Source organism: Pangasianodon hypophthalmus, chromosome 29, assembly GCF_027358585.1.
Source record: "Pangasianodon hypophthalmus isolate fPanHyp1 chromosome 29, fPanHyp1.pri, whole genome shotgun sequence".
Classification (NCBI taxonomy): Eukaryota; Metazoa; Chordata; class Actinopteri; order Siluriformes; family Pangasiidae; genus Pangasianodon; species Pangasianodon hypophthalmus.
The window spans coordinates 5094869-5122763 of NC_069738.1; the positions used below are offsets into that span (position 1 = coordinate 5094869).

General features: G+C 36.7%; 3 protein-coding genes across 3 annotated transcripts; 1 reads left to right on the plus strand and 2 right to left on the minus strand.

The window, feature by feature from the left end:
• Positions 1–1051: 1051 nt before the first annotated feature.
• Positions 1052–4540, minus strand: LOC128317717 (uncharacterized). Its single transcript, XM_053231509.1, has 5 exons — positions 4373–4540; positions 3662–3831; positions 2673–2746; positions 2390–2538; positions 1052–2287 (listed from the first exon to the last, which is right to left on the minus strand). The coding sequence occupies exons 1-5, from the start codon at positions 4434–4436 to the stop codon at positions 1671–1673; spliced, it is 1074 nt and encodes a 357-aa protein (XP_053087484.1). The 5' UTR covers positions 4437–4540; the 3' UTR covers positions 1052–1670.
• A 2942-nt stretch (positions 4541–7482) lies between these two features.
• LOC117596408 (uncharacterized) lies at positions 7483–11603 on the minus strand. Its single transcript, XM_053231496.1, has 5 exons — positions 11412–11603; positions 9705–9838; positions 9178–9251; positions 8877–9025; positions 7483–8785 (listed from the first exon to the last, which is right to left on the minus strand). Exons 1-5 carry the CDS (start codon positions 11473–11475, stop codon positions 8559–8561), a joined length of 648 nt encoding a protein of 215 aa, XP_053087471.1. The 5' UTR covers positions 11476–11603; the 3' UTR covers positions 7483–8558.
• Positions 11604–22075: 10472 nt separating this feature from the next.
• LOC128317714 (salivary glue protein Sgs-3-like) lies at positions 22076–27895 on the plus strand. Its single transcript, XM_053231504.1, has 4 exons — positions 22076–23150; positions 23419–23568; positions 24494–24594; positions 27478–27895. Exons 1-3 carry the CDS (start codon positions 22335–22337, stop codon positions 24563–24565), a joined length of 1038 nt encoding a protein of 345 aa, XP_053087479.1. The 5' UTR covers positions 22076–22334; the 3' UTR covers positions 24566–24594; positions 27478–27895.

A 27895-nucleotide genomic window follows, 5' to 3' on the forward strand; every position in this document is an offset into this window, starting at 1 on the left:
GGTTTGCGAGGAGCCCTGGGAGAATAATAATCCAATCTACATGTGTTGAAGAAGGTTTCATTTGATTTGATTGGGTGCCTTGACATTTATTGTGGAATCTAGTGCAGGAGAATGGAGTATTTGGTTTGCTACTTGTGCAATCTGGTTTCTGTATTAGTACAATAAGAGTTGTGTCCACTTTCTTGACATTAAATCAAAACCATTTAAGGTGGGTTTCACACTCCATCAAGACTGTGTCTTGCCTACTCTCCTGTTTTTGGTTTTCAAGGACAGCATATCAAGGAGTATGGAGGCTACAAGTAATATCCCTGTTATTTGCAGATCATGTTCATTGGCACCATCCAACATGGACCTCCAACATGAACTCCAATTTAAGTTTAAGTACCTTGGGATCATATTCATGAGTGATGGAAAAAGAGAGCATCAGATTGACAAACTGGTCTGTGGATGAATCAGGAACTCAGTTTTCAGATGAAGCTCTCTGTTTACCGGTCAATCTATATACCTTAACTTCACCTATGGTCACAATCAAACCTCGTCTATGGTCAGGTTCCATCTTTATGTTTGCACCCAATGGTAATGACCGAAAGAATAAGGTTGTAAGAATCAACTGATTCCATTATTACCCACATGAGTATTACCCACATGGCCTCCCAGCATGTGTGGACCCGTGCAGATGGAAATCCACAGGTCTACCAACATTGGATAATTTGAGAACTATTCATGCACGTGATTGCTGCAGGTGTTTCATAGACTGTTGGTTATGTAGCGACAGTGGCCGTAAGCATAGAAACCTGGTTTCTGAAAAATGGTGTGTGAAAGTATTTGTTGAAATTTTTTGAGAAAATGTTAAGTGTTGGGTTTTTTTAATTCCCAAGCATACAACACAAGGTTTTCCATATTATCATGATTGTGGTCTTTAAATGCATGTGGTTAACAAGCAGTATGAAAAAAAAACACATAGGCAGTAAAGGGAAGACAAGGCTAGTTAAAATAAAACAGCTTTTAATAGATTCCGAAGAAAAAATCAAGAAACTATACCTTAGAAAATCACTCAAGATTTTTTCAAATAATCATGCTGTAACAACATTTATTCAATTTACTAGGTTTCACACAGGCTTGCAATACGATTATTTCCATTTTACTTTTATGAAACGTTTACCATAATATTATTTCAGTGACACACTGTACCTGGTTATAATGATACTTGGTTCAGGAAGTGATGAGGAAAAGCAGGATGAATGAAGCACTATACCAAAGATATTAAGTGATAGGACATTAAAAAAAGGAAGAAGAAGTGGCATTATTGTGTCCTGAGGGTTGTAGTAGTAGGCTAAATGGTGGGAAGAGTGGTGGTTGTGGAGGAAGAGTGGTGGTTGTAGTGGTGGGATGATGCTGTAGTGGTGGTCATAGTGATGGGATGAGTGGTGGGACAAGTGGTGGTTGTCATGATGGGATGAGTGGTAGCTTCACTGGTAGAATAAATGGTGATTGTAGCTATAGGTCTAGTTGTGGTTGTAGTGAAAGGATGAGTGGTGGTTGTAGAGGTGGGATACGTGGTGGTTGGAGTGGTAGGAAGAGTGGTGGTTGTAGTGGTGGGACATCTGATGGGTGTAATATTATTTCACTGACACACTAGACCTGGTTATTATGACATCAGGTTTACAAAATTAAAAAGAATAGCTGATGAGGAAAAAGAGGCAAAATGAAACACTAAAGCGGAGAAACGAAGTCAGAGTTATGGGACTTTGATGAAAGAAAGAAGAGGCGGCATTGTGGTGTCGAGTGGTGGTTGTGGTGGTGGTAGTGGTAGGACGAGTGGTGGTTGTAGTAGTGGGACGAGTGGTGGTTGTGGTGGTTGTAGTGGTAGGACTAGTGGTGGTTGTAGTAGTGGGACGAGTGGTGGTTGTGGTGGTGGTAGTGGTAGGACTAGTGGTGGTTGTAGTAGTGGGACGAGTGGTGGTTGTGGGGGTGGTAGGACTAGTGGTGGTTGTAGTAGTGGTAGTGGTGGGTCGATGGGTGGTGGTAGTGGTGGGATGAGTGGTGGTTGTTCTGGTGGTTGTAGTGGTGGGACGAATGGTGGTAGTAGTATTGGGATGAGTGGTGGTAGTGGTGGGACGAGTGATGGGTGTGGGGGTGGTTGTAGTGGTGAGATGAGTGGTGGGACGAGTATTCGGACTAGTGGTGGTTGTTTTGGAAGGATGAGTGTTTGTGGTAGAACGAGTGGTGGCTGTAGTGGTGGTTGTGGTGGTAGGACTTGTTGCTGTAGGAGTTGATCTTGACGTGCCTGTATGGAGGCATTAGTAATAGTATTTTTTAAATATGTTAATGATAATCAATATGTCAAAATTACTCTATGCACTTTAGATAAATCATGATGCATGCTTACCTTGTGTGAATTCAGAGTTGATTATAAGGCCGTTTATTTCATTACTGCCTGTAATAGCTTTAATAAGCAGGTTTTTGATCACAAGAGCGTTGATTTGGTTTGACTGGAACACTAGTGTAGCATTCACAAGCACAGTTCCAGTTTGATTACTAAAGAAACAGAAAGAGAAATAATAATTGCTTTGTGTTTTGGCATGCATACAAAGTCCTGTGTCCTTTTAAAATAAATATTAAACATTTATTTAAAATAAATATTATCACAACATGAGGAACTAGAATGATACCTGAAGGTCATCGCTGATACTCCTTGATAAAATGTGTGTGTGTCACAAGTGCTACAGCCGTAGACGGAGTAGAACTGCAAAAGAAGAACAGACTCACTAGAATACAGTTTGGCTTTATATGGTTCTTTATAAGGTTTATAAGGTTGTTACAATAATCCCTCAATCTCAAGACACTAATAAAAGGTATAAACCTGGCAGAAAAGACCATTTTAAGCCTGCTTAGATCACATTATGATCCTATTTAATAGTTTTTACAATTGTTTAATAGTTTTAGATTTGCAAGATAAATGCAAGATATTTCACCTTTAAAATTTTTATTCACTCCCAAACAAGATATTGTACATGAAAAATTTGAAAACATTAACAATATACATAAACATACATTATTAATCGTACATTATACAGACACCACACTCAACTCTAATATATTCTGCTTAATTTGACCTATGAAGCATATTGCATGTAGCTAGCTAATGTAGCTAACTGACAGTATTTGATATTAGCTTTCTGCTGTGCTGAACATCTAGGCTGTCTAACTCATCTGCCAAAATGTTTACAGATTGTAAGAGCAACAGTCGATCAATCCTGTTTTGTAGACTTACTTTTTATTATCAAGCATAGAAAAAACATTTACATCTAAAGTCTTTTTTCTTTCACACTGTGGTTTTGAATCTGCTTTCTTCTGGTCACTGTGTAAATGGAAAATGGAACTTGATTGGCCACAGTTGACTATGCTGCATATTTATTCTGGATGCTGATTGCACTAATGACTTTTTTATTTTTTTCAAAATATTACACAATACTTTTTATTGCGGTCAACGTGTTCACAATTATTGAAATGTAAAAAGATGATCATAAGCCAGATTGTATGCCTTTTATTAAAATTTTTTAAAAATATTTTAAAATTCTTAGTGATCCCAACTCCAATTAGCATTGCTTTTTGCACACAGACTTTCTAATCAAGAACAAAAGCAAAGTGGAAAACTCACAGCGCCTTTAACTTGTGCGAACAATATCTCATAATCAGGAGAACCAGAGTTGAGGAGGGAATTGTTGTAGATCCGGTTGGTGATGTCCATGCTGAGCTTGTACTTGAATGAAGGGCCCGTAGTCTCATCATTTCCCCTAGATTTCCCCAAACTCATACCATTAAGAGAATCTGCAGGGTTAAAAAAGCAGGGTTAAAATAATTACCTCCACTAAACATTATGTGATAATAAACTCCTTTGGCACATCACTCTATGTATGTTGATGACCTTGTCCTCATCCTTAAATATTACCTTTATTTATTATATAATAAATTATGTAAATATAAAACATATACATCTATATCAAATATCAATATCAAGAATTGTAAAACTGAAAAAAAAAAAAAAAAAGCTTTATCGGCATGAGAAACATTAATATGTCATTTATTATTTTGCTCTTCATCTTCATTGAGATTATAAATAAGACCATTGCATCTAAGTTTGTTGTAGTTTCTTCAGTCGAGCTAAAATCTTTATATAAAATCTTTATATAAAAGTAAGTTAAAAGGCTTTCTTTATGATTCTAATAAACTTTCTTTATGATTCTAATAAACTTTGTTATATAGATAATAAACTTCATGAGGTAAGTTTTACAAGCTTAGACCAAAACTAACTTACTTCAAAAATAGTAACATTTTCCAGCATGAGCTTCAGCGTAATGAGATCTCTTACCTGACATCACTAACACGGTGATGCAGAGAGCTGCCCACATGTATCGCATCATGGAGACCTCCATCTGGAACAAGTATGAATAATATGAACGATCTCGGATGTGGAGGTAAAATAGTGTCAGGAGTCAGAGTGTGAGATGTGGAGAGTGTATTTATTCGAGTTTATAAGAGTATGAGATGAAGAAAGTGAAGTGATTTGTCATCTGAGCCTTGCTTTTATCAAGGGGCCAGCTGATAAGCTTCAAACCAGAGCCAGGGGTGGCTAATATTTCCAGAAATCCCTAAAGATGGTAGATTGGTACAAGGAAGTGGGTTTTTTTATTCTATGTTTATCTGATTCATAAATTGTAATCACAATTTTTTTAATCAGAAAAACACCGTTATCTACATCTTCTGTAAGCTGCTTGCACACTTTATTTTATGGTCCAAATTTTCAGCATGTGTTCTATGGGAAATATGTGTATATTTATATTTTGCAAAAGTTGTAAAGTATAGTAGAGATTAGACAACCACAATATGCTCCAGTATATCCAGCATATTCTCCAAATTAATTCACTGATTTAATGTAGCAAGATTCATATATTTATATATTCCCATTGTGCTGAATGAAATCAAGTAGTTCAGCCTCATGAGGGACAGAAATAATTTACATTTAATTTCTCCCAACAACTTTAACAGTTGTGTATCAAGCGTATCAACTATACAATGGAAAGGTTTTCAAGGTGGATGGATCGTGATCAAAGAGTTTTCATCATTTTTTTGTAAGCCTTGACTGTAAAATTAGTTCCATGGACCCTCTCCTAACATAATCCAACTATTCCACTATTAGGCTCATTATTTCAATGTGTACAATCATGTTTTGGCTATTTATTAGAAATCGAGCATTTTTATTCCTGAACCTTCCACCAGTAGAACATATTAAGTCTAATTTGACATTATTTATGGTCTACTACAGATTAAACTATTTCAATTCAAGTGAACAGTGAAACAGGCTAATAACTATAAAACTCTATAAAGATATTAACTTTTATAATGGAGCGTTCCTGTCAAGAATTCCCAGCACACTGCAGTGTCCAACATGACAAGTGCTGCTGTGACATTGTGTTTTTTTGATATTACGTCCTTTTTTGTTTCCTTCTCTGCCCTGTCTTTGGTTGTTGCCCTCTTGTGTTCACCTGTACTGTGTCCTTGATTTGTTTGTCTGTGTATACCTTGTGGTTTCTTTTTCTCTTTGCAAAGTCTTATCATGCACTTGTATTGTTAAGCCTTATTTTTTAGTTCCTGTTCAGTGTGTATAGTTTTCTGGTTTGCCCTTCACCTTTTTTTGACTGTGGTTATGGATCATTCCTGTCTGTTGCTTCCTGCATGTGTTTTGACCAGTGAACACTGATTATAATTTTTTGATTTGCTCAAATAAAGTATCATGCCTCTTCTAAGCACATGCTACAGTTATGACATCCAATGCTAGAAAAACAAAAAAAACAATAAGAACACTGGCTCCTCGACTACGCTTCATGGACCCCACTTTGAGAACCACTGGATTAAAGAACTGAAAAACAGAAAAAAATATAGTTTTAATTGTGGTCTATGATGAAGTCCAAAGGCCTCAGGTTGAGAAATTTGCAGCAGTTAATTTACAGAAGATTAAGTCATTGCAAGGTGGTTCCAGGTTGAGAGGAGAAGGCCAGGACTTGCACGTGTGTCATGTCTTTAAATCGATTACTGTTTGATTATTGCTGACGTATTGTTTTTAGAGAATATCATCTGTACCACTTGTAACTGCTGCACCACTGTAACAGACGACTGTTCCTGTTGTAACCCCCCAGATAGTGGCTGAGTTTAATAGGGTAGAATAGGAGTTTCGTACTCATGGTGTCTCATTCTTGATATCACAGCAAACAAGAGCATTGAAATGGTTGAAAGTTGGAAGAACACAATTTTATAGAATGTCTTTGTATGCTGTAGCTTTACAATTTCCCTTCACTGGAACTAAGAGGCCCAAACCTGTTCCAGCATGACAATGCTCCTGTGCACAAAGCGAGCTCCATGAAGACATGGTGTGTGAAGGTTGGAGTGGAAGAACTCGAGTGTCCTGCACAGAGCCCTGACCTCAACCCCACTGAACACCTTTGGGATGAACTGGAAGGCCTACTGTGCACCAGACCTCCTCATTTGACATCAGTGAACAATCTCACTAATGCTATTGTGGCTGAATGAACAGAAAGTCCAGTGACATTCCAAAATCTAGTGGAAAGCCTTCCCAGAAGAGTGAAGGCTGTCATAACAGTAAAGGGGGACCAACTCAGGGTTACTGCCCATGGGTTTGGATTGGGCACATATTGGTGCGATGATCAGGTGTTCGCATACTTTCACCAGTATAGTGTACTTTGTCCTGAAAATCACTATTGTGATAAGATAACTTAAAAATAAATTCTGGCAAATTTTAAAAATGTAAGTTATATATATATATATATATATATATATACAGTACTGTGCAAAAGTCTTAGGCACCCTATTTTTTTTTAGCACAAAATTTGTTATATAGATTTTTATTTTCTGACTTCTACATTATTGATTCAGTACAAAAACATTTTAGATTCCAAACATTAGTTTTCCAGCACAAAATTAAATGTTACAGAAAATGTTTGTATGTCAGTAAAGAAAGCAGCAGATTCCATAAGAGACACTTTTCAGATAAAAACATAATGAAGGCTGCTGGGTTTCGCTGCAGAAATAAGAAGCGAGTCGACAGTCAAAGTCTCCAGAAGAACTGTGGCTGCTTCTGCAAGATGCTCAGTAACACTTACAGCTCATTTCCTTATAAAACTGCACACACTGCACCTGAGAATACTGTTTTTTTTTTTTTTTAAAGCTAAGGATCATCACACTAAATATTGACTTTGTTTCATTTATTACTGTTTACTGCTCTTTATAGTATTTTTTTTTTAATTTAGAAACATTTAGTTTCATTATTTTTGAAGGCATCTTTGCTCATCTTTGTGCCTAAGACTTTTGCACAGTACTGTATATTTATGGAGCATTTGCATTACTAGATTACTAGATTACTATAGAAGCTTAGTAATGTACAAGAAAACCAAAAGGGTTCTTTAAATGTTTATTTAGTAGTTCATTGGATAATTAAGGGTTCATTCATTCATTCATTCATTCATTCATCTTCAGGAACTAGTTTATCCTGGTCGTGGTTGCAGTGGATTCAGAACCTATCCTGTGAACACTAGATGTGAGGAAAGGAAACACCCTGGATGGGACACCACACACATTTCCACACACTCATTCACCTCTACCAGAAATATTGATAAACATGCTGTTATAGAAAACTAATCAACACCTTCTGAATGATCATAAGCTAGAATTAAACAGTGCTGTGGTATGAGCATGTATTACAGTACTTGGAACAGGTTAGGCAAGAAGCATACAGGAACACAGTATGTAAAGACAATAAAGACACAAAACTATATTATATCATATATTTTTTGGTATGTTATGTTGTAAGCTCATAAATTTTCAACAAACTTGTTTAAATTGATCATTTCTATGCATTTCATTCCAGACTATTTAGTCAATCATGTGACATCATTGTTTTAAAACAATGTTACAAGAGAATAAATTTTAATAGATTCAGATTTTTAAACATTTTGTAAAATAAAGCACCAAAAGCAAAGCAAAGCACCACAAAAGAAAAATAATAATTTATTGCCATTACTTATACCACTATAGCATAAGGTTATAGTAGTATAATTGTATAAGTATAATAGTTATAGTAGTAATAATAGTATAAATATTTCATTTATTCATTCATTCATTCATTCAATAATCGTCTGTATCCGGAGCCAATCCAAGGAACACTGGGTGAAGCTGGAATACATCCTGGATGGGATGCCAGTTCATCGCGTGGCACCCTGCGTGCACACACACACACACACACACACACATTCACACAGTCATTCACACCTAGCTGTAATTTAGCGTAGCCAGATTACTAACTGGGAGTGGGAGGGTACTAGGTACTGGGTAGTGGGAGGCTACTAGGTGAGAGGAAACTGGAGAACCCAGAGGAAACCCACACAGGGAGAACATGATAACTATTTCAGATTTATTCACATTAAAAATTAAAGTATGTCTTTATATAGATATGTTGTGGCACCTCTAGCGGCAGATTTAAAAAATTAAAAAGAATAGCTGATGATGAAAAGCAGGCCGAATGAAACACTATAGCGGAGAAATGAAGTCAGAGTAATGGGACTTTGATTAAAGGATGAGGCGGCGTTGCGGTGTTTAGTTGTAGGATGAATTGTAAGACGAGTTGTAGGACGAGTGGTTGGAGTAGTGCTTGTAGTCTTGTTTGGATGGGAAGTGCTGGAGACAGTTGGTGCAGGGGTGGATGGTGGTATGACTGTGTGAAAACATCAGCGTTAGTATTTCCCAGTATGATAAATAAAAAAAGTTACATTATGCACTTTAGATAAATCATCACGCATGCTTACCTCGTGTGAAATTAGGGTTGACTGTAAGGCCGTTTATTTCATTATCGCCAGCAATCGCTTTCATAAACATGTCTTTGATCACATCAGCGTTGATTTGGTTTGACTGGAACATGAGAGTAGCCTTCACAAGCACGGTTCCAGTTTGATTACTAAAGAAACGGAAAGAGAAATAATGAGTAGCGAGGTTGAGTAGAATCACTTAGCTAATGCTTTGTGTTTAGTCACACTTACAAAGTCCTGTGTCCTTTTAAAATAAATACTATTACAACATGAGGAACTAAAGTGATATTTAAAATTGTACCTGAAGGTCATCGCTGATACTTTTTGATAAAACGAGTGTGTGTTACAAGTGACACAGCCGTAGATGGAGTAGAGCTGAAAGAAGAACAGAGTCACATTTAGAGATTTCTGGGATGTTCAGTGATTGCGTAATGAAAGGTGTCTTTCCACTTTGTCTGTATTTTCAGAGGCAATTTCTAGAAGTATGGGAATGGATTTCTTTTTAAATGATGGCTCTGACATCTCTCTTTATGTGAATGGTGAGTGAAAGGAAATCAGGACATTTTTAATTAACATGTCCTTTAAGAATCCTGTGTCCTAAAGAATCACCAACACTGGGTTATGTCATGTCATTTAATGTTTTTTTTTTTTTTAAAAAATCAAAATCACAATGATTGGTACATAACATTTCTAAAAGATGATAAGGAGGCAATTTGTGTGCTTTATTTAATAGTTTACCTCCTAAATCCTGGATGGTCAATTATTACTCTAAGCATCATATTTTGTGGTCAGATTGTGAATAAAAAACGTGAAAAGTGAAAAACTCACTGCGCCGCTAACTTGTGTGGACAATATCACATAATCAGGAGAGCCAGGCTTGAGCAGAGAGTCGTTGTAGATGCGGTTGGTGATGTCCATGGTGAGCTCATAAGTCACTGAAGCCTCCTTAGATGTCACTGAACCTTTAGAAGAACATTATTTCTATTTTTAATTATTATTTAATATTCATCCTGCTTTAGAGCCATTGGTTATCATAGTGGCTCCAATACATAACCAACTATATATACACACTTAAAGAAAACAACCTGTACTGTGGGGATCTGCGTGTGCTCGTGATTATAAAACCCCTGCTTTTGATTATTAATAAGACAGTCTCTGGATGTTATGATGTTATGATGTTGAGCTAAACTGCTGCCTGTAAATTTCAACTCCATACAATACTAACAAATTCTTTATGAGATCAGATTGAACAGTATCATTGGATTGAGAAAAGTATCATGTTTTTATCATGGTTCTAACACTTCAGTCAGATATAAAGGGTGGAAGGGTAAATGTGGATACAGGAGCTTCACAGTAGATGAATTTTATTTGGAGAAGGTCTACAGATGGAGAAATACAGGAGTGGAGTTGGATCTCTTTTTCACGCAACTCGTCTTCCTTCGTGTCTAACTAAACGTGTGAAAGCCTACCCAATATATAACAGGTTTTTAAGTCATTTATGTGGTGACATATTGGACCCCACTGTACATATTGTATACAATGAAGGTTAAACAAAACCTCGAGCGATTTGAGTAAATTGGGACGAACAATTTGCTTTGAGATCACGTGATCATAACCAATCAACTTTATCTGTGTGATATTATAAAAACACAGAAGGTTGATCCGTTCAAACACTGCAGCTTTTGCTAATACAAGCAGCTGTTAAGTGTGTATAAACGTGATTTAAGAACACTGTGTGTTTCATATCACAGGTAACAATTTTAACAATATGTATATTTCTCTTTTCTTTTATAATTTATCCACTGTAAGGGAATAGGATGTGCTGTAAAACAAATATACAAAAGGGTCTAGACTATAATTTGGGCTTATGTATTCCTCCTTCGGTAGATTACCAACAGAGAACTTTTATATACTGTATATTAAATTATATATAATTTAATATATATTGTTTCCAGACTTCTCATAATGTAAATGACATTTATTCAGACCGAGAAAGACATGACATTAATAAACAGAATGGTTTTTAATACTTAACTATTGCCATGATTAATGGTTATTCATATGACTCAGAGGCTGTTAATGTATACGCTTCATTATTTCCTGATGCATTAATGATTAATTTAAATTTGCTTATTAAATATTAATTTATTGCTTATTAGTGGACCTTATAGTAAAGTGCTACAGATTCATTTTTCAGGGTTTCTGTTCAGAGGAATACTTACACTCAACAAATTTGTAGGAAGAAATAAAACAACTTGTGTAAATAAATGTTTGATTTGAGGCATTTGAGAAACTTTTCCTCATGTAACTGCAAAACTGTGACTGAACTACAGAAACAAATAAACAACTTTAACACAGAATTCTGAATTTAATTGCGTCATTGAGGCATTATTTTGTTGTTGGAGATGTTAAAATGTTTCACAGCTTTTTTTATATATATATATATTTTTGACCAGGAGTTATTTCGAGTGATCTAATATGGCTGATAACTGCAGGTAAAACAACATGGAGCTTCATCTTAAAGAGATTTCTTACCTGACATCACTAACACGGTGATGCAGAGAGCTGCCCATGTGTATCGCATTGTACAGACCTCCATCTGTGAAGAAATGTGAAGAATATGATTAATCTCAGCTGGGGAATTGAAATATTCTCAGGAGTCGATGTGTGAGAGCACAGCTAAGTGCCAGAATGAAGGAAAGTGATATGGAGAGGCTGATTATTGAAGTCTATTAGAGTGTGAGATAAACAAAGGAGAGTGATTAGTCACACAAAGGCCCAAGGTGTGGTTAAGGACACCAGAAATTTTAAAAGCTGCAAGAGGGGAGTGTTTTTTGTGTGTGTGTGTGTGTGTGTGTGTGTGTGTGTGTAAATCTGATTCATGAACTGGTATCATGGCTAGTTTGTGAGATGTCAAAATTGGCATCTGTATCTGTTTGTGCCAGTAATCTGCTGCACTTTGTTCTAAATATTTCTGTATTAGCCTGTTCGTTATTTTTAGAGTACAGGAAGAGTGTATGGCATTGATAGAGCCTCCACTACCAATATTTAACTACTTGTTTAGAATTTTAAATTATACACATATTTATTTGTGTTGAAATAATGCCATATTTTTCCAGCATGTCTGGGTTTCCTCTGGGTTCTCTGGTTTCCTCCCATCTCCCAAAATCATGCCAGTATGTGAATGTGTGTATTCGGGGTGTATTCCCACCTCACATCCAGCGTTCCCAGGATAAGCTCTAGCTCCACTATGACCCTGACCAGGATAAAGCGCTTACTGAAGATAAATAGATGTTACTGTATTACCTTGACCTCATAACAGATAGGAGAAATACTTTACTCTGAACACTTCCTCCTATTAACTTTAATAATCTGGACATTATTTTGGACTCTTAGTCAACCAAGGGGCATGTCATCTTATATGATGACTTAATGACCTTAATGAGCAACAATTTATAACATTTTCTTATAGTTAATAGGTAACTAAGCAGGGATAAAACAATAGTGCAACAATAACACATGCCTCACTATTATTAAACATTCTCCAACACAGAATGTCTTCACATTGATTCTCAAAATGCTTCCTCTTTATTCCAGATGCTTACTACTTAATGTATAACGTAATAGCATTCAAGAAAAACAGAAAAAGAGAGACTCCAAAAAATGCTTGCTTATGGCTGCTTTGACATTTCAGCTCTTTAATGTAAGAATTTCACATTATTTAATCCTGTGTAAGCTGTGACGGGGCAATGAAGTCTAAATCTAAATCTAAAAAAGTCACAGGCTCTACAGTTTAAAAAAAAAATAACGCGTAAAGAATTTAATCATCGTGAGAAAACCCGTATTAAAAACAAACATGAAAAAATGACACATGAAAAAAAACCCACAAGCACTACATGTGAAAAATGTAGCAAACATAACAACGCATGTAAAAAAAAAAAAATAATAATAATCATGAAATTCATGTGATATTCCTGTAAGCCAACTAATTAGTTATTATGAAAGAGTCATGGATATCTAGTAGTTCTCATGAGATATGTAAAACGTAGTCATTACTGCTACTCTAATTATTACTTGCTAAATAATTAAGCAGGCTTCTTTTGTAGTTCATAGTATTGACTTATGTGTTAATGTAGCATTAATTTATTCCTGCTTAGTTCTTGCATAGTTACCTATCAACAGGTCTGTTTCTGACCCTTTTGGGGCCGTACTTTACCAATAACACCGCCTACAAGCTTATGGCTTATAGCTATGACCACTTTATTATATTTTTACTACTTTAATCCTTTCTCTATCCTGTTTATCCTAGGATAAACAGAAAGCCGAGCCATAGCAGAGTGGTGACTAAAAGTGGGAGAGAAAGCCTCGTCATTCCTCGTCATGACATTCCTTTTGACTGAGCGGTCCTGTGTTTGAGGAAGGAGATTTTAATTTGAATTTAAATATTTGTCCTGAAATTGTGTAAGCTGTATGATTAAGTCCATGGTTATGCTGGTAAAGCCAGTATTTGTCAAGTATCTCCCCTACACACTTCCTCTGTGATTTAGTAAAGTAGTAAAGTAGTCAAAGAGTAGTCAAAACATGAGACATGAGTTGGCAAGACTTTGCAAAGAATTTGAGTTTGTTTTATATATGGTGTTAACAGGAAGTGTCTACGAAGTAGTACTCTTGGGAGGGGAACCTCTGCTGGTGGAAAGGTGAAATGTCCTGAGGTGATGTGACAGTCATGATCTGATTGTTCTGTATGTCTTGTTTTTTCTTTGTGATTTTTTTCAGTGTTTTGGTTGTAATACTGTACATTCTTTGTGCTGTCTTATTTTCCTGCTAACAGCTCTTTCACCAGCCTTTAATCACACGTTCTTCATTGTTGATTATTTCCTGTCCATTGGTTTTGACCCCCTTTCAGGGCTGGACATATAGCATCCAGGACAAGTGTCCCATGAACATAATACTTCATTGTACTTCCTCATCTTGGCATACCTGAGCCACTGGTCCAGACTCCTGTGATTAGGTGTAAAAATCAGCCACACAACTTCCTTACGCCTTTGACCGTGCTGCTTCACGTTTGTATTGAAAGGAGGTCTTTCTTCTTCCAAGTCAGCGTTTTTTGGACTGCGAGTCATGTTGAATTGTGTTGTTGAATTTAATTACAATATAATGTGTTTAAATAGCACATTAGCAAGTCATATATATCCATTTAAATGTAAACTTGACCAAAACGTGCTTAATATTTTTCATATACGTATATATTAGCTGCAGGACAACAGCACTGACGTCATCAGCATCATGTCTTAAAGGACATGACCATGAGGTGGAATATTCAGGAATAAATGACCCGATAAATGACCTATTAAGCACCTACTGGTTAAAGAACAGAAAACTGTGTGTGTTACCTACTTTACCTACAGTATGTAAGTGTAGGCTTGTGTAACTGACTTTATAATTTATCAGTTAACTATTAATGGTATTAATGGGACAAACAGATGTGTGGTTTTGTTAAAGCAGCAGTATTGTTCTTATTGTTCTAATATTGTCCTAATAATAAATCATGAGAGTTTTGGATTCCTCACAGAACCTCAGTTATTTTTAACACACAAGCACCTTGGGTGGAAACAAGGGCTATGTCTTAAATCTACACCACATGCCATGTAAACTACAATTAATGGGGATTTTCTATAGTATTTAATTATAGAAATTATTGTAATAACCCACACACCTTGAATTTAAAAAGATAGATGCGAGTCATATCCCAGATTGCATTGCAAGAAAAAGTTCAGTTGGTGTTGCCATTAACTCGTCCACTCCAAACATACTGTATCTGAAGCAAAACATTATTTAGATCAGTAATGTTGCTTTCTGACCCATAGGTGGCATAATTGTTTTTTTTATTAGCACGGATTACAACACTTAAGTAAAATAAGTGAACTTACTGTACAGTGTAATAGAAATAATCAGTGAGATAATCAGTGAACTTAGACGACCTCATGGATTCATGCTGTTTTTGTTGCCTTGCACTTTGGGCCTGTTATCGCACTGCTATATGATAGTAAAAAAAGAAATACTGAATTTATGACACTCTTTACAATGAACTTCATTTAACATCTCATGTGTATCTGTTGATCCTTGCTTCTATCCCATTTTAGCACTTTCCAAAAGCAGGAGTCACTGGAACATAAATGATGTGTGAGAAGTTAGACTGTAATGACTATTAACTCTACTTTGTATTAAAATGAAAAGGTTTTAAAGCTGTACCAGATTTTGAATACTGAATAAACAGACTTAAACGTCTGCAGTAGTAATACAGGCTATGAGATCCACACACACACTCCTTTAATATCATGAGGTTACAGTATGAGGTATGATGAGGTTTGTTGAGTTCACTTCACCGGAAAGTACTGTTTAAATACTAAGAACTTACATATTACATTTATTTCTATTCTATATTATATTAGTAGCTAAAATAGCAACAACATTTTTGCACGGGACAAATTTTTGATGATATTAGTACTGTATTTTATTATTATTTTTTAAATTGCACTGCTCTGTTTGACTTGTATTGCAGGACTATGATTCTATGATTCTTCCTGATTCTGATTGGTCAGGAAGTGTTCATTAGTTTTCCATAACAGCAGCTCTGACAGTAGTGCTTTACTGCGTAAATATTCTGGCAATTTACTTAATCCAGATTTTAAAATCAATACAAAATAGTGATTTAATATCATGTCAGAGAGAGAGAGAGAGAGGGAGAGAGAGTGAGTGAGTGTGTGTGTGTGTGTGTGTGAGTTTACTAACAAAGCCCTACTTTATCAGCATAAACCTGGACCACAGTCATTCAGCTTCCGAACTCCAGCACTCATTCAGGACAAATATTTAAACAGGCTTTAATGTCACATTCTTCACACCCACAGCAGCACAGAGACGTCACAGGAACGCTCGGCATTCTGTTTCTCCTAAAGCACACATGATTTAACTTATCAGCTTATTAGAGTTGAAGCAGGTGTGTTAGAGCAGGAAAAACATTAACATGTGCAGGACAGAGGGGTCTCCAGGATCAGGGTTGGGAATTGGTGTCTTTAAGGATAGAAAACTGATGAAAATCGTGCAAAGTTGCAAACCCACCTCTCTGATCAATAACAGCGTTTCATGTGGAATAAAATGAACATGTCAGGTTTTATCAGTTCACTCTATTTTATCACTGTGGCTTTAAATTAATGTCAGGTTGCAATCACAACCATTCCTGCACTCTCACCTTATACTTTATACTAAATGTCATTCTAGTCACACCTATGAACCTTATGGATACTTCAATATCTCTTGATCATGTTAAATGTTCTTGGGATTGATGTATTTATGCTCTACTGTCCCTCTGTGTACTCACCCCCACTGTTTCCCATACCCCCACCCTGCTCCTTATTCCTGTTGCATGTAATTTATATCCTGTCAACACTGTCTATGTTATACATGTATCTTGTAGCTCATGTCCAGGAGAAACGTTATTTCAGTTCACTGTGTACTGCACATCTGCTTGACTTGACTTGACTAAAGGACCATATAGTGTATTGTGTGTATAGTCTCAACCATGAAAAATATTTTTACACAAAAATCTAAAAGGTTCATCAACAGGAAGAGATTAAACAAGCCCAAAAATAGTTCAACACTGACTTCTCTGGAATTTTTCAACATGTATATTTTCTCTGTAAACATTTATGCTCCTAGAAACACTGAAGTTCCAGTACAGATTTCATAAAAAGCTGAAATCTTGTGGTAGAATACAAAAGTTTTTATTTTCCTACTGAACAATCTATTAAACATTAGTGGAGAATGTAAAAGTATTAATGTGGGCCTTATTTATCAACCTTTTAGTGAAGATGTGTGTAAATTGTTTTTTAAGGCCAAACAGAACCAAAAACTCCTGCCAGATTTATAAGCTACTTTTGTACGTGGTCCTAAATCTGATTCATATCTGTTAAGTGTCTACGTGCCATAAATGAGAATCCTCAGACTGGAATTCATGGGGTTTTTTCCCAATATGCAAGCACATATCACTGTCATCATCATCATCATCATCATCATCATCCTGTAGCCCCAATACAGCAGAACAAGAGATGACAGCAACAACAGTCCCTACTGCTGCGTTCGACTAAAGCTTGTAACTCAAAAATTGATGACATCCAAGTAGGAAAAACCAAAGAAAACGCCCCTTAAACTTGGAATTCCTATTTGGAAAGTCAGAAAAGTCTCTCAACCCCGTGTTCAGCATATGACATCATGTCAACATGGCCTCTCACACCACACACCATCAACAGTAAATAAAATATCACTGCATTACTTTAAATGAGTTTATAGTAGTATTTATTTCTATCAATCAACATAAACATATTCGTTTTTTAAATCTATGAAACTGACCATACAGTATGCTGAGAAAGTAAATATGTCATAAACTCATGATCACTAATGTTAGCTGGCTAGCTTGTTGTTAATGAGACACATGTTTCATGGAAGCGTTTATGTTTTTCCCACTTCGTAGCTTGAACCCTTGCTGAGTTCAGACTACACATTTTAATTCAGATGCAGCATATATTCAGTGGAAGGATGGAGAAATTGATGATTTACTTGATATTTAGGGAACTGATTCAAGCAAAACTGTAATCTAGTAGTGTAGTGTAGTGAAAAAATTGGCAAAGAAATCCATATGCACGTGTGGTGTTTGGAGGAACAAATGCATTCTTGTTAAGCACGGATATGGGTCACTTGCAGACACAAACGTAAATCATCAGGATAGACAGATCCAATCTGAGCAAAAAAAAAAAAAGTTTGTAGCATGAACGTTGCCTTAGTACTTAGAACTTAGCCTTAATTACCAATTACCCTGTGATTAGTCAGTGAAAACACTTTGGCTCATGTCTGTTTTTTGCTTTCTTGTTTTCTTTAAATGCCCTTTTTCCCCTTTAAATTCTAAATAAATACAAGTTAGTCACTGTTGGCCTTCTTTATTGTTTTTGGCTTCTCTTTGTGCATTTTAATAATCAAACCTGTGTCTGTTCTTTGTGTTCCTGAAAGACTGAATGTGTTTCATGAATAAACCAAAAGAACCAGGTGTCAGATACTGAAGACAGATGCAAGTGCAGACAGTTTACTGAAGAAAACGGGAATAAACTAAACAAAGCAGATGCAAGAATCATAAATATATTGAAATAAGATCTAGTGAAAAGAAGCACGGAAAACACACACACGCTCGCGCTCTCACTCTCACTCTCTACAGGCAACAATGGGTTACACATGACAAAAGCTAACCAAAGAAACACAGGAAAAATGGGATTTAAATAGGGTTATTAATTAGAGCAAACTCAAAACAGGTGCAAGTATTTACAGGGCATGTGATGGAGTCACGTGATTTGGGCTGCTGGGAAATGAAGTCCTTGTCGGCCCTTTTGTGGCTGAAACCAGCACTGATTATTTATTTTCTTATCTCCATATTTATTTAACACAGAAATAGCACTGTTTCAACTGAAATGATGAGAGAAACCTAACCTTTAACCTTTGAAGTGCTGTTGTTATTAATATTAATTTACTGTCCACTTTATTAGAAACACATTTACACCTGATCTTTCATGCAATGATGTGACTAGCTGATCATGTGGCAGCAGCACAATGTGTAAACTAATGCAGACACAGGTCAAGAGCTTCAGTTAATGTTCACATCAAACATCAGAACAGGGGGAAAATGTGATCTCAATGAATTTGACCTAGTCTTTTTCCAATCTCCAATTCTCCAGTTTCAGTCATCCTGTGCCCACTGTAGCCTCAGATTCCTGGAGTGGAACCTGATGTGGACTTCTGCTGTTGTAGCTCATCCACCTCAGAGTTTGATGTGTTGTGCTTTTTGGGATGCTTTTCTGTTCACCACATTTGTAAAGAGTGATTACCGAGTTACTACTCAAACCAGTCTAGCGTTTCCGCCAGCAGAACTGCTGCTCACCGGATGTTTTCGGGTTTTCACACCATTCTGGTAAAATCTAGAGATTGTTGTGTGTGAAAATCTGAGTATTTTCTGAAATACTCAAACCAGCTCATCTGGCACCGACAAAATGGTTGAAGTCACCAAGATCACATTTTTTCCCCATTCTGATGTTTGATGTGAACATTTACTGAAGCTCTTGACCCGTATCTGCATGATTTTCTGCATTATGCTGCTGCCACATGATCAGCTAAGTGAATGTTGAATGCAGGTTTTTTTTTTTTTAACTTTCAAAGAATATATACTATATATACTTCGATTAAAGTTGAGATTTCTCACATACAGTACTGTGCAAAAAACTTAGGCATCCTATTTTTTTTTTTCAGTACAAACTTTGTTATAGATTTTTATTTTATGTTTTTTACAATATCAATTCAGTACGAAAACATTTTAGATTCCAATCATTAGTTTTCCAGCACAAAATTAAATGTTACAGAAAAGTGTTTGTATGTCAGTAAAGAAAGCAGCATTTTATGTAAGAGATCACTTTTTCAGATAAAAAACATAATCATTTTTTAAAGCAAAGGGTCGTCACACCAAATATTGACTTTTTTCAATTTAAATGTAGAAACATTTAATTTCATTATTTTTGAAGCATCTTTGCTCTACAGAATTTCTTTGCATTTACAGTATGTTTAGTGTAAAATTAGGCTAATTAACCATAAAACCACTTTCCATAACCTTTTTTGTCCACCTTTACCAAGAGGGCCAATAATACTATAGCTGTCTGAATGTATGGATTTACATTTCTATAGTGATGTGATTATTTTTGGTGCCTGAGCAGTGCTACATACACACCCCCCTTTCATGTAAAAGTATGACTGAAGTGCAAACATGTCCATTCAAAGATTCGACCTCATATCATCTGAGAGATTTTCACCTCTGGCTTGTTCATTAGAGATCTAAACCTCTAATGTCTACTATTAGAACCGCTATATAAATATCATTGAATAGAGTTGAATCATGTATTATATTTTGTGCAATACCCACGTTTCCATGAGAACACAGAAACTGTGTTGAAATGAAACTGTTAGAGTAAGGTGCAGCAGGTTATTGACGCAAGCATACGATTATATCACCACCGTAATTTATATATTGAGGATCAAACAAACCTGCCGTAACAGTGTCATGAATCAGAGATACACACACTACTAAAACGTCTAGCAGCTTTCGGCTTTTGTGTTATTGTTAGCCACACCTGGTTCTCTACAGAGTAGATCTTTTGATAAGGCCAATAACCTTTCGTGTGATTAATCACGCTGTTTTTTTTTTGTTGTTTTTTTTTTTTTATCAGACTCTTTTAGACTCCAAAAGCAGCCTCTCTGTACCACTTCACTTCATTCTGACACTGACCAGCGCTCCCACACACACCGACTCCCAAGAATATTCCACTTCCACATCCGAGATTATCAATATTATTCACGTTTCTTCCAGATGGAGGTCTCCACGAAGCTCTGGTTTACATGGACGTCTCTCTGGATCGCCGTGTTAGTGATGTCAGGTAAGAAATAAGAATAAAAGACACCAAATTATTTTTGCAATTTTGCAAACTTTTCTCAAATTCCTCAATTAAAACGTGATTATTTTATGAGCAGTTCTTCTTCGTAATATTGCAAATATTTGTCCAGTGAAAATCGTTCTTTTTTAAAAGTTGAAATGGAGACCTGTGAAAGAATGCAAGAAATACTTTTGTGGTAAAATATAATATCTTAATAACATTTATACACTTAATAAAACATTGGACTGCATGAGAACTGTCAGCGTTTATCAAAGGGTACCATCTACATTTTATCAAATCGGATTTCTGGATTTTGACTAAAAATGTGTAATTTATTTAGAATTTAAATTTGTGTAATTGTGTGATGGCCTTGGGAAAATTTAAAAAGTTTAAAATCCTGGTTGGCCCCAAAAGTGAAATATTGTTTAATAATAATAATAATAATAATAATAATAATAATAATAACAAGAATTCCACCTAAAGACAGAAACACTGAGTGTCTAAAAGCAACTCCTATTTATTGATTTTATTTACATTTAATTGACCATAAATAAAATATAAAAAAATGAAAACTATGTTTATCTATGTTTATACAGATGACCTACAACTGTTTTTGCAGCTGTGCTTATTAACCTGGCTCCTTATTTACCTTATTTAGCTTGTGAAAGTTACAAATCATTTTTGGTAAAACACGTTTATGTTTTCTTAAACTAGATGTTAAACTATGCCATAGACAGAAAAATCCAAATTTGGTGGAAACACATTTTTTCGTCTTTTTTTTTTTTTTGTCAGAATTCAGCTGAAGTGATATGTAATAGATTTCCCTAGACTGCCACACAATTACTAACAGCATCCAGGTAGTAATGATGATATTTAATGCTGTTTACCACTGCAGCCTCAGCTGAATGTGCAAATGTGATGGACCCAGAGACGTTGGCTGTTACTGACACATTCAGTTATTACTTCAGCATTGAGATCACGAACCGCGTCTACAACGATTCTCTCCTGGACCCCGATTCTCCTTACTATAAGAAGATGTACAGTGATGTTAGCAACGCAGTGAGTGTTCACTTCATATTTGCTTTCACAGACATGCTGTATTCATTGACCAGCAGGTATTTAAAGTCTAAACGTCAAATATATTAGACATGCATACATACATATGGTACCCTAAGTTGCTACATGTAACCTCGATTGTTTTTTTTTTTCTTAAGCTCTACTCTGTCTATGGTTGCCCCAGCTGTCCTAATAGTGCAGCTTATCAAGGTGTGACATCCATGAGTTTCAGGTACGCTACTTCAGTACTAAGTGCAGTAAAAGCAGTTAGCTAGAAGATTATAATAATCACCTCATAATATTCTTTCTTTTTTTTGACCCTGTTTACTAACAGAAAGGGATCAGTGATTGCAGACTCCATCATTGCATTCCAAAATAGCCAGACCAATGCTGTTGTGCTCAAATTCATGTTTCTGTTAGCCCTTATCAATAATGAAATAAATGGCCTACAAATCAACACTGCAACTATAAAGGGTATGTATGCACACACACATACACACACACACACACAATGTACGTAACTATCAAATGTTCAAAATATGTCTGTGAAATCACAATGTGAAATACTAACGCTGATCTCTCCACAGATTCACTTGTAACAACCACAAAACCACCACCAACAACCACTACCAGAACCACCACAACACCAACAACAACCACTACAACACCAACAACCACAACTACCACAACAACCACCACAACACCAACAACAACCACCACAACAACCACCACAACACCAACAACAACCACCACAACAACCACCACAACACCAGCAACAACCACAACTACCACGACAACAACCACAACACCAACAACCACCACGATACCAACAACAACCACTACCACAACACCAACAACCACCACAACACCAACCACAATACCAAAAATGACCACAACTACCACCACAACACCAACAACAACCACTACAACACCAACCACAACATCAAAAATGACCACCACGACAACACCAAAAACCACCACAATACCAACAACAACCACGACCACAACACCAACAACCACCACAACACCAACCACAATACCAAAAATGACCACAACTACCACCACAACACCAACAACAACCACTACAACACCAACCACAACATCAAAAATGACCACCACGACAACACCAAAAACCACCACAATACCAACAACAACCACTACCACAACACCAACAACCACCACAACACCAAGCACAACACCAGAAATGACCACCATCACAATTTCCACACCAATAACCACCACAATACTAACAACAACCTCTACCACAACACCAACAACCACCACCACCACCACAGCTACCACAACACCAACAAAAACCACAAAACCAACAATCACCACCACAATTTCCACAACATCAACAACAACCACCACAACCCCAAAAACAATCGGTGCAACTAGTGGACAAAGCTCAGTACCTCCAATTCTCCACCCAACCAAGCATCCAAAGCCCAGTGTCTCGACCACCTCCATCTCCAAGTCCTCTTCCCACACCATAAGCAGTCATTCAGTAAGCGGCCCTGCGACCCACACTGGAGTTACGAACTCTTCCTCCACCAGCAAAAAAGATAGTAGAACAGAACCTGTTTCCACAACCAGCAACCCCTCATCTAACCATGGTGAAGGAGTCCCTGGCTGGGCTATCGCTTTACTCGTGCTGGCCGCCATCGCCATCCTGCTCCTCATCATCATAATCATCATCCTGGTAAGAATTCCTTCACTGTTTTAGTTTTGCACATACACAATCTGAGCAAGACCTTAAGCATTATGAGGAAAGAAAGCAAATCCCAAATCCCAGTGATTAACAACCAGCACAGTCTCGAAGGTTTCAGTGATTATGATGATGAATATGAAAAAGCTCCAGAGATTACTGACGCTCAGAGAGCTTTACTCTAGTTTCTTTGATTAATCTGCAGTCGTGGTATTACTGTTATTTATCTTTTCTTGTTCTGTCTGTCTCTATGTTTCCCCAGCTGGTAAGATGGTGCTGTGTGGATAACGAGGACGACGTTCGTTCTCTGCCACCGCAGGAACACACTCCCTATATGAGAACCACCTTCAGAGAGCCACTGTCTGTTCCAGCTTACAGCCCTCACACTCCGCAAAAGAACCTCTATCCTTTCGTAAGAGCCCCTCTTTATACTCTCGGCTCTCACTTTGCACATAAAACAGATAACTTGAATATTTCTTATACACACTAGCATTGTTCATCAAAATCCAAAATTAGCTAGTAGGTCTAAAACCGATGTCTAAAAGTGTGACACAGTGAATGTCAGGCTTTGATTAAGTTATTGACTAGCTAGGTACACAGTGGCTTAGTGGTTAGCACAGTTGCCTTGCACCTCCAGGGATGGGGGTTTGATTCCTGCCTCCACTCTGTGTGCGTGGAGATTGCATGTTCTCCCCGTGCTTTGGGGGTTTCCTCCAGGTACTCTGGTTTCCTCCCCCAGTCCAAAGACATGTGTTGTAGGCTGATTGGCATCTCTAAATTGTCCCTAGTAAGTGAACGAGTATGTGCAATTGTGCCCTGCAATGGGTTGGCACCCTGTCCAGGGTGTCCCCCACCTTGTGCCCCAAGTCCCCTGGAATAGGCTCCAGGCTCCCTGCGACCCTGTGTAGGCTAATCGGTACAGAGGATGGATGGATGTATGGACTAGCTAGATACTATAGTGAAATGGACATAATCTTAATCAATTCAGTTTGTAATCAATTACCAGCTGTCAAAATATTTGCAATGCTCCTGTGCTGCAGTTATAATGAAATCCTTAAATGAATCCCTTTTCACTTTTGGGACTCACCAGATTACATAGGCTGAGATACATGCAAAAAAGAAGTTCAGGAAAGTAGCTTTCAGAACTATATATACAGTAGAAAATGTCAAAATTTCACCATGTGGAAGGTTTTCCCAGACCACCACACATATAAGCTCCTAGTTTAATCAGGCTTACAATCATATACCACACTTATTTCTGTGTTTTTTTCCCAGTAATTTATAATCTCCACAATGACTAATGAGATATTTGTGCCTTTCCATTGTGTCTTCACCAGGACGATCTAACTCAAAGCCCAAAACCTAAGCCTAACCGAACAGGGATGTATGTGGTGAACCCAGAGAGATGATGAAGTAAAGCAGCAATGCTGTAAGTGAGGTATGTCATGAACATGAACAAACTTTACTGTGTTTTCCAAACTAAAAGTCTTTTTTTTTTTTTAGTTTGCTACCTAGTGCTGCAGTTTATACTGTAAAGTGATTAATATGATCGAATTTTTGCCTTGGCCTGATAGTGGTAGTTGCCTTCTCATATAAATGGTAAATGAACACTACTCTTAGCTTGGTGCTAACACAATGTTTAAAAAAATCCCAATAATCACACTAAAAGAAATGAGTAGAAATCACAGACAACAGCTAATTATAAAGTGAATTACAGGTTAAAGGGTACAGGGTAAAACCTGTAGCAAAGGTTTTTGTTCAGGAGTGAGCACAAACCTGAACTACAGCAACACTAGTTAGTCTCAGTGAATGGATGATATATTTTAAATACGTTTCTGGTCACAACCTTCAGAATGTTGGAGGCTGAAATTTGATTGGCACTTCACACTTCTATGCACTGATTTCCAGCAAAACCTTTGAAGACTGCAACCCACTGCTTTTTTGTAACATGATATAGTCATTGGTTTAAAAAAAAAAAAAAAAGTTCGACAGAATCTCGTCTTTAAAAGTTATTCAAAAGTTTTGTGTGAAGCACAACAAGACAATCTTATGTGTTTGAAAAGTAGGACTGGTTGGTCATCTGCTATGTTAGTCAAATAGCCTCTTTCTGTTAAAGTGGGCAGTTCTCAGCCCCAGTTATTGACAAAACATACCAGAATCTGTAGCGAAGCTAGTGATTTGGCTTGGGAGATTACAGAAGCAAAACTAACAGGGCAAAAACTAAACCAGCCTCCTCCGGTATGAGTCTGTAGTGGTATTTAGATGCAGGACAAACATTGAACAAAATATTGATGCCTGGTACATTAATATAACGATTTCTATGGTCAAGGGTCCTACAGCATCTCATTGATCACTTAAAACCACCAGTCAAAGTTTCCTCCCTTTACAACAATAAACAAAGGCGTTAAAAGAAAACAGGAGGCTGCGGTGATTTCTTTATGGTTCAGTGCTTTGGCTGTGAAAGCTATTGAAGCCATTGTATATGAAGTCTTTTCACTTAACAGACTTAGCAAACATTAATCTAAGTACCGCATTCATCCACTTCTTTGCTATCGTTTGTATAACACCCATCCACTACTGTTATACAATCTTTCTTTCACGCAGCCAAACAAGCTGTGGTTGACTGTCAGTCACTCGGGATTAGCGAGAGTGATTTTAATACTTTATATTCGTGATAAATTGATCCTTCCGCACATGACTCGAGCGCAGTAGGTCTGATTCAGAGTAATTACTGGGAGTGGCTTGCTTTACACAAAGACCAGTGCACTAATGTAAAGCCGCTGCAATACTAAACAGTGGCCCACTGCATTTACTCATCTGGCAGCTTTAATCCAAACCAAATACAATTAGAACAGACTACTGAAATTCTACCAGGTTTTTCTACTACTGTTTACAAGCCATAAACATTTCGCTGTTTGTGGATTTTCACTCAATACTTATAATAACTTAAAGTTACGGCTTTAACTCCGACTGTTACAAAGCACTGACACAGGATACTCCTTCTATAAATATTAAATAAACATCTCCTTATAGAAAGCGTCACCATATCCACAATCACACATGGTTTTAATCCTTTTATGTGATGCGTCCACTGCACAAGTCCCCGTGTACGTTACTATAAAAACGATAACGTATTAATCGCATTAATATAAACCTGTGACTTTCAACCAGAACTATTGTTAGAGCGGCTGTTATAGAAGATTAATCAACACCTTATGACACCTTATTAAACAGCATTCAAAACTGATTTTTGTACATTCATAAAGGCTAACAAATGACTCATTTTATAATGATTTGGCAAATTAGCTAAAGGATCAGCAGATATTAGCAATCCATGACAACCAAATATATATAAATAAAGCCGTAAGGTTATTTATATATGCACCATGTGTAATGGTCACACCTTTGGCCGACACATCCTCGCCCTGTTATTCAGTCAGAATGCAGAATGTGGTGAGAACGTAAGCTGGGTAAAGGCTTATGCAATCAAAGCTCACTCCCACATGAGTCTTTATGACCAAAATGTCCACAACTGACTCATAAGATTGAGAAAAGCTCAACAAATATTAGTGAGCTACTGTACATCCATCAAATATGGGTTCATTTACATTTATTCACATTTATTCACTTTTATCCAAATGGATCATCATGTGAGCCAAACTCCAATCCATTGAAACAGCTGAGCAGTTGAGATTTAAATGAATTATTCAGAAGGAAATCAAATTTACACCATTTCCCACAAACCCCAAGTGTAGTTGATCAACCAGGACACGTTCAGTGTAAGTTTGACGTTTTAAGTGGGCTTTAAAATGGCTGCTAGTATTGCTTTCGCTATGCAACATAGTTTTGTTCATATTCCTAGATATCAAAAACCAATTTGACGTGACTGAGTTGAGTTTTTGGCATAATTTAGGTGTGCAGTTTGTACAATGCTTAGATGGTAGCTAAGTTCTTCTTACTTGTTAGCTACATGAGCCTTGAAGCGCCACTGCAGAATGAAAGAAGCTGATTTCAGACAGCAAACATATCTTGGCTGAACTTTTAACCAAAATTTAAAAATACTACACAAGAATGGGGTTTTGGCCCAATTTCAACTAAATGCTTTAACTATGGAATCCTACATTCGGGCCACTTTTGTCACACATTACCCTGGCCATTGCCATAAGCCATAATGTACCGAAACTCAAGCAAATTTGGCTCGGAGTCTGGCAGATCTGAGATTTTAACCTGCACTGTTCTCATAAACCCAAGTGTGAAGCTAGGATTTAAATTTGTTTGTAATTTTATCCAAAGCTAATGACTGTTGTGTTCTCTCTTACAGATTTTAAAGAGATGAGAGTTGATCTTGACGGACTGAAAAACGTGTGGATGCCACCTGTTCATGACGTCCGCTTGTCAACAAAACTAATGTGTGCATCATGATCTCAGGAATATAAATAAGTATTATAGCCAGTAAGATGAAAATTGATGTCATACTATTTATTACCCATGTATTTAAAGTGCTTCTGAGGCTAGCTTTTGAATCTTATCTGAGGGAAAGATTTGCAGTCACAGTTAAGCTACCTTACAATGTTGCCTAAAAACAGCTATAAATGGCAGGATTCTGGAATTTTTAAAGAAATTATTGTACGTGTAAATTGTTTCATCTGATTTCATGACTTTGTAAAACTTATAATAGTAAAGAATTATTGTAAAAATATAAATATATGTTTTATATTGTTGTATTAACATTTTAATGG